The sequence below is a fragment of the Photinus pyralis genome, unplaced genomic scaffold (assembly GCF_008802855.1).
Source record: "Photinus pyralis isolate 1611_PpyrPB1 unplaced genomic scaffold, Ppyr1.3 Ppyr1.4_LG8, whole genome shotgun sequence".
Taxonomy (NCBI): Eukaryota; Metazoa; Arthropoda; class Insecta; order Coleoptera; family Lampyridae; genus Photinus; species Photinus pyralis.
In genome coordinates this window covers 9,362,878-9,374,738 of record NW_022170819.1, presented here as the reverse complement: position 1 = coordinate 9,374,738, position 11,861 = coordinate 9,362,878, and the positions used below count along the sequence as shown (strand labels likewise).

At 38.8% G+C, this 11,861-nt stretch overlaps 1 protein-coding gene across 1 annotated transcript; it reads right to left on the bottom strand.

The window, feature by feature from the left end:
• Nucleotides 1-288: 288 nt before the first annotated feature.
• LOC116178674 (segmentation protein Runt) lies at nucleotides 289-2,283 on the bottom strand. Its single transcript, XM_031498243.1, has 3 exons — nucleotides 1,639-2,283; nucleotides 1,078-1,242; nucleotides 289-1,025 (listed from the first exon to the last, which is right to left on the bottom strand). Exons 1-3 carry the CDS (start codon nucleotides 2,066-2,068, stop codon nucleotides 454-456), a joined length of 1,167 nt encoding a protein of 388 aa, XP_031354103.1. The 5' UTR covers nucleotides 2,069-2,283; the 3' UTR covers nucleotides 289-453.
• Between the last annotated feature and the right edge of the window lie 9,578 nt (nucleotides 2,284-11,861).

The following is an 11,861-nucleotide window of genomic DNA, read 5'->3' as shown; positions in this document are numbered from 1 at the left end:
AACTTGTAGGGTTTATGTATCGTAAATCAAACCCTAACGACAGTCGCCCCGTATATATAATATAAAACTCGAAATACAATGGTGAGTAACAGATGTGCGCAAAGTGATTTCTCTCCTCCCGAGTTAATACAGAATGGGTTCGTTTAAGCCCTCGAAGCCCTATGTTATGATTAATGTAGGACTGCCAGCGAGTCTGTTTATATCAGCCCTTTTCATCCGTACACGGTTCGTTGCACAAGTATCGTAACTTTGCCCCGGGAGTCCCTCCTTAGCGAATTACGAAATGCGCCCGCTGCAGCGGCGATGAATTTATTCTACATCATTTACAAGTGTACAAAAATATCTAAATTTTGCTATCACAATTCGTGTATTAGACTAAACTATAGACTATAACTTCACTCGTTCGTATTTACAATATTGCAACAATTTGGGAGAGAGTCTTTGTGGGGGGGACTAGTAGGGCCGCCACACGTTTTTTGTGGCGTTGATCTGCGAGGGTGTGTGTGTGATTTTGGTGGCGCTCGGCGATTTTGGACTGTGGGGTTTGCGCGAGGCGGGCGATTTGAGTTTGGCCGAGGGCTCTTTGTCCTGCACGGTCGAGTCGGGGTGCTGAATCTCCTGGAGGAGGATGTTGGCGGGTTTAATCGGTTGGAAGGCGGACTTGACTACGTCGATGTCTTCGTCGTCTGAGTTTTCCGAGTTCGAGTGGTCCACTGTCGAGTGGATTCTCGGGCTGTCGTGGAGGTTTCGTATCCTGTTCATCTGCGGGCTGACTGTTGTGCGGTCCGTCGAGGTCGGGGATAGTTTCATTGTGAGCTGATCGAGGGGTGACGACGATGGTAGCGTTCGGATGTGGAAGTTGTCGAACTGTGGCACTTTGGGGAGGCTCTCGGTTGGTAACTGAGGCAGTAGGCCGCCCGAGTGGTAGTTCGGTGGGAAAGCACCCGGCGGTGTCGCCCCGTGAGGAATGTAAAAGTCGCCGCCGGGCCCTTGGAGGTTGCTCGGTGGCAGCTGGGGTGAATTGCCTGAAATAGCAGCCGGTTAGCTACTGACCTATCCCAATAGACATGATGCTACCTTTAATTAATCCCGGGTGAATGTTTTGCTGTTGAAAGCTCGGGCGGGTGCGAAAGTAATCGGGCCACGCGTACGTCATGTAGGCAGCGTCCAACCATCCCGGATTCAGAAGGAACGGGTTGAACGCACCAGGTAATCCAGGTATGCCATATCCGTACTGGAAATCTGAAAAAGTGAACAAAACGTAGAAATGTGCCAAACTGTGGAGGATCGAGACAATAATAAAATCCTTGTTTACGTTCAGCAATCTGTGCTTACGTCGTATTAAAATCTTTATATCGGCAATTAACTTTCTGTTTAGTCCCAGAATCCATTAAACCTACGGCATATGCTCAATAAAATTTGCGAATGCATTTAGCTGAAAGTCTGAAAGAATGAAAAATTCGGTTGTAAATGTTACGATACATAAAAATTTTAGTTGTTGACAACGCCAACGTCATTAAATCGCCGACAAACCAAGACTTTTATATGTTTATACGGCACATATGCATCGGGATTTTTTTATCGGCCGTTTTATAAACAAACACGGCTTTTGTCGGGATTACGGGTGGTAATACTAACTGGCTTTGGTTCTTGGCTCTCGTGGACCGTCCACCGTGACTTTAATCGCCTTGTTGTACGTCGCGACTTGAAACGGCGAGGAGCTGATCATGATCGACAAGGAAAAGGACTTTCCTCGTCCACTGCGCCCCACAAATCTCAGATCGTTGAATTTCGCGACCTGGTTCTTCATGACCGCCGTACAGTTCCGTAACTCCGCACAGTAATTCTCGTCATTGCCGGCCCGGAGCGTCACGACGGTCCCATCCTGGATGTCGTCCAGCGCGACGACTTTAAACGCGATCGGCAAACTCTTGTTCGACCTCCAGTGATTGGGAAGCGCGCTACAAAGGACCGTGGGGCTTCCGGTCTGCACCAACTCCCCGTGATACTCCTGGAGGGACTCTTGCATATTCGCGTACATGTCGATGCTCGCAGGCGGCAGATGCATCGAGACACCGAAAACTAAACACAACTAAAAATTCACACCGCCGCACGTTTTCACCACCGTCGCTAACGTTTTAAAGAAATGCGCGTCGCCGTCGTCAAGACACGCGACGTCGTAACGAGCTGCGACGATATTATCCGAACCGAAAGGATACTTGAAACTGTCGCGAAGTTTTTCGCTTCGCGCGCGCGATTAAATAAAATTGCGAGCGACGCGCTTGAGATTTCGTGTCTAACTGACGTTGAAACTTTTTCGTTCTGGTCAATATTGTTAGTTTTCGCCCCCGCTCTAAATACCCTGTTATACCCTGACAAGGAGGGCACTTTTTATGAAACATAAATAGGTGCGTTGAAACGAAACGAAACGAAGAGAGGGATGTGATTTGTCGCGCTTTAATTAAACGTGCGACAAGGATAAGCGTAACCCTCACCTCACTAAAACTTTTATAAGCTTTAGAATGCGACGGACGCGTCGCTTGTCGTATAAGCGCGACAGTGACGAGCGCTACTTTGTTAAGTAGCGAAAAGAGAAAAAATACCGCCGATATGTGTTCGGAAGCGAGAAAAGCTTAGCGGTAAAAAGAACAGAGATCGATTGTGCACGTGTCGAACAAGGACGTCGCGCTTTTGGGGTGAATTACTGGGCTAATGAGAGCGACAAGGAACACTACTAATTTTCGTGTTTGCCGCTGGAAGCTAACGCACAGTAAGACGGAAAGAGATAAAATACCAGGCGAGATGGAACATACAACTTACGGCTCGTACAAGAGAGAAAAACGTACAAAATAGCCAATCCCAAACGCGGTTTTTGAGGCCCAGCCGTGGTTAGCCCCTCCTCTAACATGCCACACACCAAATCATCCCCAGTCCCCACTATTCCGTACTTTTCAACAGTTTCCAAGTTTTCTGGAAGGGAGTTTCTCGACGACTGCAACAGATTTCTATCCATTTTCGCTCCGACTTCAAGCGATGCGCGAGCTTCGTCTCCGTCCCTTACGCACTAAATTATAGGTCAGGACGTCGCCAATTTAAAAAAGTTGAAAAGCTCACTTCTTGAGCCCAATTAAAAGTTAGGCCGAAATAATGATTATTATAATAATCCACCCCCAACCCCAACCAAAGTTACACGTATATATCAAAATGTTCTCCCTTCATTTTAGTTGAAAATATTCTGCTATAAGGGTGCGTTTGGTTAGCTTGTCACCGCAACAAACAAATTTTTATTATAAACCTTAAAATGTAACACAACTTTTCACTCCACGCATATCTTGAATATTCATGTGAAGGCTGAGTAATCCAGCATTTTTACTAGAATAATCCCATTCTAAGGTAAGTAGGTAAGTTGGAAAGTGTCAAAAGTTCAGAACTAACCTCGCAATTAAAAATTAATTTCACTTGGCCTTTTTTACAGCGTTCGAGAGTTAGTTGAACATTGCTATTTTTATACACTCATTTCAGCTGTCATTCTCCAGTTTCACACAGTTCTACAAATAGCGAAGTTGTGGCCAAAATAATCTGAGAAAACATCAATAGGGAAAATTACCTATATTTTGGAATCTTTGAAAATAAATGAACGTCAGCGCATTCCCGAAAATGGCATTTTTCGGTTTTTCAGTTATAACTTCGTTAGTTGTAGAGCTGCAAGAAATTTTGAAAGGGAAAATTATCCCTCATAAAAGTCTGCATAACTTTGACCATTTAAGCGACTTTGTATCTCTTACAGCTTACGAAATCCATATGGTGAAAATGAAAAAGAAAACTGACCCTGTATAATGATTGAAATAGATAGATACTTTAGTTCCACGTTCACCATTGGATATAAGTACACAAAAACAGACAAAAAATAACAATTTGTATTTTATGTTCTAATCCTGGTTCTAATAAATAATAAATCAAAATGAATAAATAAGAGTAGATCAATCGCAGATAGGTACCTCATTAACTATTATTGTGTTGAGGTTACCATCACTTAAAAAACCCAAGTTAATATATTTATTCATTACATTATTGAAACATTAAAAAAAATAAAAAGAAAACAGTAGTGTATCTACTGTAAAAAAAGGGTTTCTACTTCGCAAACTGTTAGTAACCACGATTTGAAATTATTCATAAATTCCGTACACATTCTTATGGTAGATATGTGGCTTGGTAATTTATGAAATAAACGTACAGTACGTATAAAAACGCGTATAGGCCTCAATGTTTAGCTTGGGAGTCCATACAAAGTTCTTAGATTTGCATTTGCATTTAATAATTGTAATGCCTCCCTTTTTCGACTTTCGGAAATGACGTTAATTTTTTGTTTTAAACCCGACACCCTGTATAATTTACTGTACAAATTGCATAATGTTTGAATAAACCATATAATTTTAATTAAATCTTCAGTAAATGTTCGAAATGCATTAATATTTGTTATACGATACTTATCCTGTATATCGCCAATCGCAATATACAGTGTCCCAGAAAAAAGTTTATAAACGTTACTGTCTTTGATACGCTTAATTTAGAATTGATGTCAAAAAACATTCAAGATGGCTACTTTTGAGGAACATTTACCAACCTCCTAAAGTTAAATAGGCGCCATATTGGATTTTTAGATTACTTGATAGATTTTTCAATTCTCTCTTCAACGAGACCAGTTATATCAACGTTTTTTATATTTTAATCAAGTAGGCTGTGATGAATTAAAAAAACAACAAAATCTATTCGAGGTAACAAAACAATGAAAATAATTACATCAGATGTTTAAAATATCAGGGGCGCACTCATGGGAGGGGGATTTGGGCATTACATCACTTATACTTATTGATTGTCGCATTATCCATACTTACATACCTACGAAATGGTGGTATAACTACAAACTATCCCCTCGAAAAAATGTCATGCTATTATAAGAAACTAAATTAAGAAGAAATTTTATGGTCTAATTCTAAGATTTTTCAATTATACTTTCATTTCGATCTAGTTATCTATGTAAATGATAACATGACAGTGTCTCTGCTTCTGGTACCTATTGTATCTATCGTATATTCAGGAGCCATGTACCTACTACTTAAAAAGAATGTCAAAAAACATTTTTAGAATTATGTGAAGAAACTGAAATGAATGTTTTGAGCTACTTTTATGCTCATTCTAACAATTCCATTAAAAATTTAGTTAAAGACGGCGAAATAACAATGTGGACGATATTAATATTAAGTATGCTACTTTTAATTACCTACAGGGTGCTTCAAATTCGCGACTCAACATTGGGCTATTAGTAACGGTGCAGGTTAATGAGGGAAAATTTGCCCCTTTTTGTAACTAAAAAAATCGCTTTTGGAATTTTTGTGAAAACTTTGAAAGTAACTGAGATATCACCGAAATACTGAAAATGTCAAATTTTGTTTTCATTTTGTCTAAGTAAAAACGGTCAGAAATGGACGGTTTCCGTTGCCACCTTCTATGGACACTTTTTTTCGGAGAATGGGCATTTTTTATCAGCATTTTCCATAGCACACTAGATACAGGCTACCTACTACTTTCTTATGTCTTACGGCCGCCATATTGGATTTTTACGAAATGAGATAGAGGACAAAAAAAATAGTGAAGTGTCACCCTCTATATACTTTTACATACATTTACAAGAATCATTTCAAAATAAAATGTTTTACATTCATTTCTCAAAAAAAACAGCCACGGGTAAATAGACCTTTCTGAATCAACGCGGCTATATGATGGCGATGCATTCCAATGAATTTTTCTATCTCATTCCGTAAAAATCCAATAACAAACTAGTAGCCTGTACCTTCTAGATCTATAAGTGTGTTATGGAAAATATGATGTGATAACAGATTCAGACTCTTCGAAAAGAAGTGCCCATAGAAGGTGCAGGCTAACGGGTACCGTCCATTTCAGACAGTTTCTAAGCTAGGCAAGATGAAAATTGAAAACGGAATTTGACATTTTCAGTGTTTCGGTGATAGGTATATCTCGGTTATTTTCAAAAGTTTCAAAAGCGGTTTTTCAGGCACACAAAAAGGGGCAACCTACAATGTATCGCTCATCGTTGCGGAGATCCGAATGGTGAGCCACACATTTAAACCACCCTGTACCGATCGGTTCAAACATTATTCCCTGCAGATTACGCTCTACTTTTTTTCAGTGGTTTATTGACTCCAGTGCCGTGAAAACCCCAGTTTTGTTAAGTTCATTTTTTGGAGCGAGCAACAGGAAAAATATGCACTGTCTCCAGAAAACCAACTTCTTACGCATCCTAAGTAATCCACAACAAAAAATTAATATCAAGGTGTTGTGTGGCGAAGAAAAATTATTGGACCTGTACACTTCATTTGGGGAAAAATAGTTACCTCAATTTACCAACTGACATTTTAGAGAACCCTTTGGAAGATCTTAGTATGTAAAGGTGAGGAGTTATTTAAAAAAGATGGGTGGCCACCACACAACTTTCACAGTATTTCTGAAGATTTGTACAATTTATATTTGGAGATTGGTGGAAAGTGCCTGATGGCCAATTCGATGGCGGCCTCACAGTTTTCGAACAATGAATTTTTAAAATTACTCTTGCAAATTCAATTTTTGACAAAACTTGAATATCGACGAGACCCTTGGGGCAAAGGGTCAACTAATGGGGTATCGCTCTACTCCAAATTCGATGTAGAATCCGAAAATGTAGAAAAAATAAGAGGTCCCTATTTAAAATAACAAAGTTGATGGCTGCTTCCGGTATTTGCGGAAGTGGCGCCATCTTGAAAATATTTTAGTTCAATTCATCATGTGCCAAAACCCTTAAAGGACTCAGTTTAGTTTCATTTTCAAAGGTTCCCCATCTCTATCTAACAGACGCTCATCAAGGATGACCCTGTATATCATCTAAATTTGAAACGTTAGAATCGATCCCGTGATAATGGGAAAGTATTCTAATTCACGGAAGATGGAATAGGTAGGTACCATAATTAAATGAATTCTTTCATTCAGTAAAATGAAGTGAATATAAGAAAATCTTTCAACGGTGTCTTTTAGAGTGCAAAAAGTGGCAATGAGAAAGTGTTTTTTTATTTTTTTTGTATCTGTTTGAATAATATGAGAAAAAAATACAATCAATTTCTGGTTTTCTGGCATATCTTCGGAAGTAATCGGAACTTTCTGGTTTTCTTAAAGTATGATCATAATTGTTTAATTGCGCAACTTTTCCCCAATTTGATCATCGTCATATCTCCTATGGTTTCGGAGAGATACATGATGGAGATCCGTATCTTGGACACCACGACGTGGTGGTCGAAAACCTAGATTTTTCCAACTTTTTTTCAATCTTGAGAATCATCGACTACACGGAAAATATTTTGCCACTTTTTTTTAAAGAAAATAAAATTACCTACAACTTGACCCAAAGAGCAGCTCTATAAGTATAACAAGTCCTGATATAGAGCCCGTCAGAATTTGATATATATATATCTCAAAAAATTGCCCAAATCCACTTTTACTCATCTGTTCATAATGATATTTTGTTGCCTTTATTTTTGAGTGGGCGGGGTTTTAGCCAAAGCTAATCTACCAACGCAAACCACTATACATTTACAAATATCCATGCCGGAACCCGGATTGGAACCAGCAAAAATGGTTAGGAGTGGATAAGGATCCAACCACATGGGGATGGACCAGAAGCCATCAGGGTCTGCTACCCATTAAATCAACAAAGTAGCCCATTTCACAAAGCTTTTAGGATTTATATCTTGCAAGTGTCGCAAACAATGATTTGAAGGGGGCTGTAGTTGTTAAAAAGCGGGATCCAAGTGTTCTGCTTTGTCCGACGGCGAGGAAGAAGTCGAAAGTTCTGCAGGATCTGCTGCGAGTCCCGAGGAGCCTGGCTACCACGAACCCAATTTTTCCAAAAAATTAAAGATGTAATATGCTTTATTCCTTTTCTTCTTTCTGTAGTAATAAAATAGGTCACGTAAATCATCAGGAGTTTAAGAAACTCAGATTTGAGCAGGCTTTCCATTGGTTTATACAGCTCTATGCATAAATGAAAAGTAAATGAGTATATACCTCATTCAGAAAAAAATGGGGATGAGTATAGAAGCCGATTTCTAATTAGTGGGCTTAGACAAGTTTTGGAAACGATATTTAATATTCGAAAGGCTGTATCTCGGGCCTTACAGTTACATTAATCGCAAATTGTAGGAAATTGTATCCCCTTCAATCATAAATGAATGAAGACATGTAGTTAATTTTCAATTTTTACTAAAAATTGAAAAAAGTCTGAAAAAATCTTAGAACTGAAACTTTTTTCTAAAAGCCCCTCCAGGTTTATTTATAAAATTTCGTATTCTTTCCTTTTTGGTCTAGTTTGAGCGCCAAAATCGAATTTTTAATTTGAATCGGCTTGGAATGCCTTTTCAATTGCGCTTATGATACAATCGTTAATTAAACAGACGATATTTGTGACGCTTCAATTGCATATATTAAATTGTACACAAAATTACATTATTCTCGTTTACAGCACTTCGCGCATATTTAGCAAGGGGGGGAGTTGTGTTTGTTAAAATAAGACAAAGTCCAAAGCATACATCACCTGACTAGGTACGTCTAGAAATGATTGAAAGCTTCTCGAAGTGGAGTAGAAACATGAATTAATTATCCGACAATGTCTGATCTCTCTTGAGAATTAAACTTGGCAAACTCGAGCTTATTCCGGATTAAATATTCCTTACGCGATCTGAGTAGCACTTCCCAAATTCGCCTATTAATTCATCAACCGCCGCATCGATATCTACCATATTTTTTTTGCACGGGCATTATCAACAAGAAATCTGGTTATTTATACAAACGCAAGGGGAAGAAAATAAATTGGTCAGCATTCTCAAAGCGACACATGCTGCACGCTATCGAAAAATTCTTCTTTATTGAAATTTAAATTTACCTCCCCAAACTAACTTCGTTAACCAAACGCTTCCGATAACCCATTTAATAAAAATCACCCCACTTACTACGTCCTTGCTTTGCACCCTTACGATATTAATGTAGTACATTTGTGTACAGTCATAACGACGGTAATTTAGGGACGCGTGTCTTATTTATTTTGCAACCCCCCGCTGTCGAACCGCGTTTTGTTCTTTATTAAACGCTATTTCCCGTTAATCATTCTTTGCTTACGGTTATTGTTTCGTCGCGGAGACGCTTCTCTGGCACGAATATCGGGAATGCGTCGAGTTTCGCGATTCTTTAAATTTTCGCGAACTCTTCCGCGCCGAGAATTTTTCACAATGCATAGCCTCACCGGAAGTCGGGCTTTGTTTTACGCCACGCGTTATCCCTAACACGCCGCTATTCTATCTTTAGAGACCAGGCTGAGCTTAGTTTTGTGTGCGCTTACGTAATTAGCACGCCCGGTATGCATTAGACAGATTGAGAGTTTCACAAAGGCGTTGGTATTTAACGATGGAAATGCGGAGATTATTATTTAAGGATAATATACCGAAATACTTCATGCGGACCGTATTATACTGTTAGTAGGTTTTACTCCTCACAAGTTTACATTAAGACCGAAATAAAACCATCAAATCCACCTAGGGGTTGATCACTACCGACTAGAAGAAGCTTAAACAGAAATGATACCCAAAATGTTCCATGAATTGTAAAGAAAAGGAATATTCGCAGAGAAAACCATTGTTTTAGCCAGCCACTTTGGAGAACGAGATTCAAATCTAGAAACCAGATCTGTATCACACAACGAGAATAGAAAAGAAGAGCCCTTTCCACCACTTCCTTTGTGTGAAGGGGATTCCCAGGTTACATAACCAAGGAGTGACCTTGTTTTATGGTGCAAGGTCCTGACGAACCAATACTTTAGGGGATAGCGTTAGATTGCGAAAAGTAAGTTTCTGCACCTGAATCTTATTTACCTCAACTTTAATTAATTACATGTCGAACCTTATCAAAATCGGATAAATACTTTAGAAGATATCGTTGGGGATGCCAAAGTGAATAGTTAAGTGTGAAACCCTTGGCTCCGTATGACATGAGATAAATAATTCGTGTAAAAGGAAGAGGTAGGGAAAAAGAGAGCATATAGCAAACCTAGGCTATTATTAAACAATGACAAATTATGCATTTCAAATTTTACAAAGAAGAAAAAGCAAAGCGTTTAAGCAAAAACAGAAAAGCTGTACTTGCATACAGAGTTTTTCCAAGTTATATATTATAAGACAATTGGGATCGTAATTACCAAATTAACCTTATAAATTTGGATTATAAAATAAGAGCTCATAATCTGCAGTTAGGAACTACATATATTGTAATTTCCAGGTGTAAACTTCGAGTAGGTAGTAATGTTGGTGGAATGAAATCATTAGGTACTCAAAGTCAAAAAGGCGTAATTTTTGGTACATACCGAAAACGGCCCTAGAACTTGTAAAGTATATTTGCAAATATTGTCAGCGAAAATCGCAAGAGAAAAACTTCACCAAACTTATACAGCCACATAAATCTCTGTACAAGGTGGACCAAAATGTCGTGTAACGAATATGACGTGTACGTTGTTCTTATAGTATTGGTTGAATATGGTTTTTGTAAAAGAAGTGCGCGCGCAGAAAAAAAATTAAGAAAAACTTCTACACAGCCTCCATCGGCAAAACAAAGAACTACTGCAATAAGAAAGTTATATCAATGGGATATAGTGGCAAAACAAAGAACTAGGTAAAAGATCTCTACTACAAAATCTAAAATAGTGGATTACAAAAGAAATACCTAGATGGCGTAAGAATTTAAATAATCCCTTATAGTAGACAAAAATGTCGACTAACCACTAACCAATATGGTGTGTACGTTTTTTTACACTTGACCCTGGTTTTTGTAGAAAAAAGTGCGTGCTCCCAAAAAATTAAAAAAACCTCTGCACGACCTCCATGGGCAAAACAAAGAACTATTCCAATAAGAAAATTATATCACTGGGATGGCCCCTAGTGGCAAAACAAAGAACTAGGTAAAAGAACACTACTACAAAAATAATTTACATCTAAACTAGTGGATTACAAAAGAAATACCTAGATGGCGGAAGAATTTAAATAAGACGTAACAAAGGTAAGGGGCACAACAAGAACGCACCGTACGGTTTAACTTGAAAGCCAGGATTTAGTCAGTGCCTTCGTGTTTCAACAAGAGGACAAAAGAGACAAGTAAGTCCAAATAAATAGTGCAAGGAGCGTTACGTCAATTAAGATTGTAACAAAACAAAGAAACATGTCATAGCAAAATATTAGCATAAAGTAATCAATTCAATGCCATGCGCAAATGTCATTGTACACTACCGCCGTCGGAATCACCATAGGGGAATAGTTCTTGCGATTTACTTGGGCATTGGGCTTGAGTTGAGGTACCAGACAGCAAAATGAGAGTTAGACACACTTGCGCATGCACGATACTCCCCAAAAGTGGTTCAGCTCTTCCTTTTATGTCTAAGAATAGGTGTACCAAATTTGGTTTAAATCGGTTGAGTACAGACAGACAGACCGCCAGACCGATCGACACCATCGAGATTTTGTTTGATTTGATGTTGATTTCTGGTACTTTAAAACGTGTATTTCCATAAAAAAAGTAGAGGGTCATTTTTTACCCCAAAATGGTAAAAAGGGCGTACCTTGTACATTGAAGAGAAAGCAGAGGTTAGCTGAAATCAAGCCAAATTTTGTTTTGAAACGGACCGATCGAAACTTGGTGAGCAGGCAGTGGTTTCATTGGTATTACCTCCAAAAATCCTAATAGCTATATCTTCGACGATTAATTCGAGACAATTTGGC

Excerpts from the sequence above, each read along its gene's own strand:
- LOC116178674 (XM_031498243.1), bottom strand. The coding sequence starts at position 2,068 with ATGCATCTGCCGCCTGCGAGCATCGACATGTACGCGAATATGCAAGAG. Across the intron at positions 1,243-1,638 it reads AGAGCCAAGAACCAAAGCCA|ATTTCCAGTACGGATATGGC; the intron begins GTTAGTATTACC and ends TCACTTTTTCAG. Across the intron at positions 1,026-1,077 it reads TCACCCGGGATTAATTAAAG|GCAATTCACCCCAGCTGCCA; the intron begins GTAGCATCATGT and ends CTGCTATTTCAG.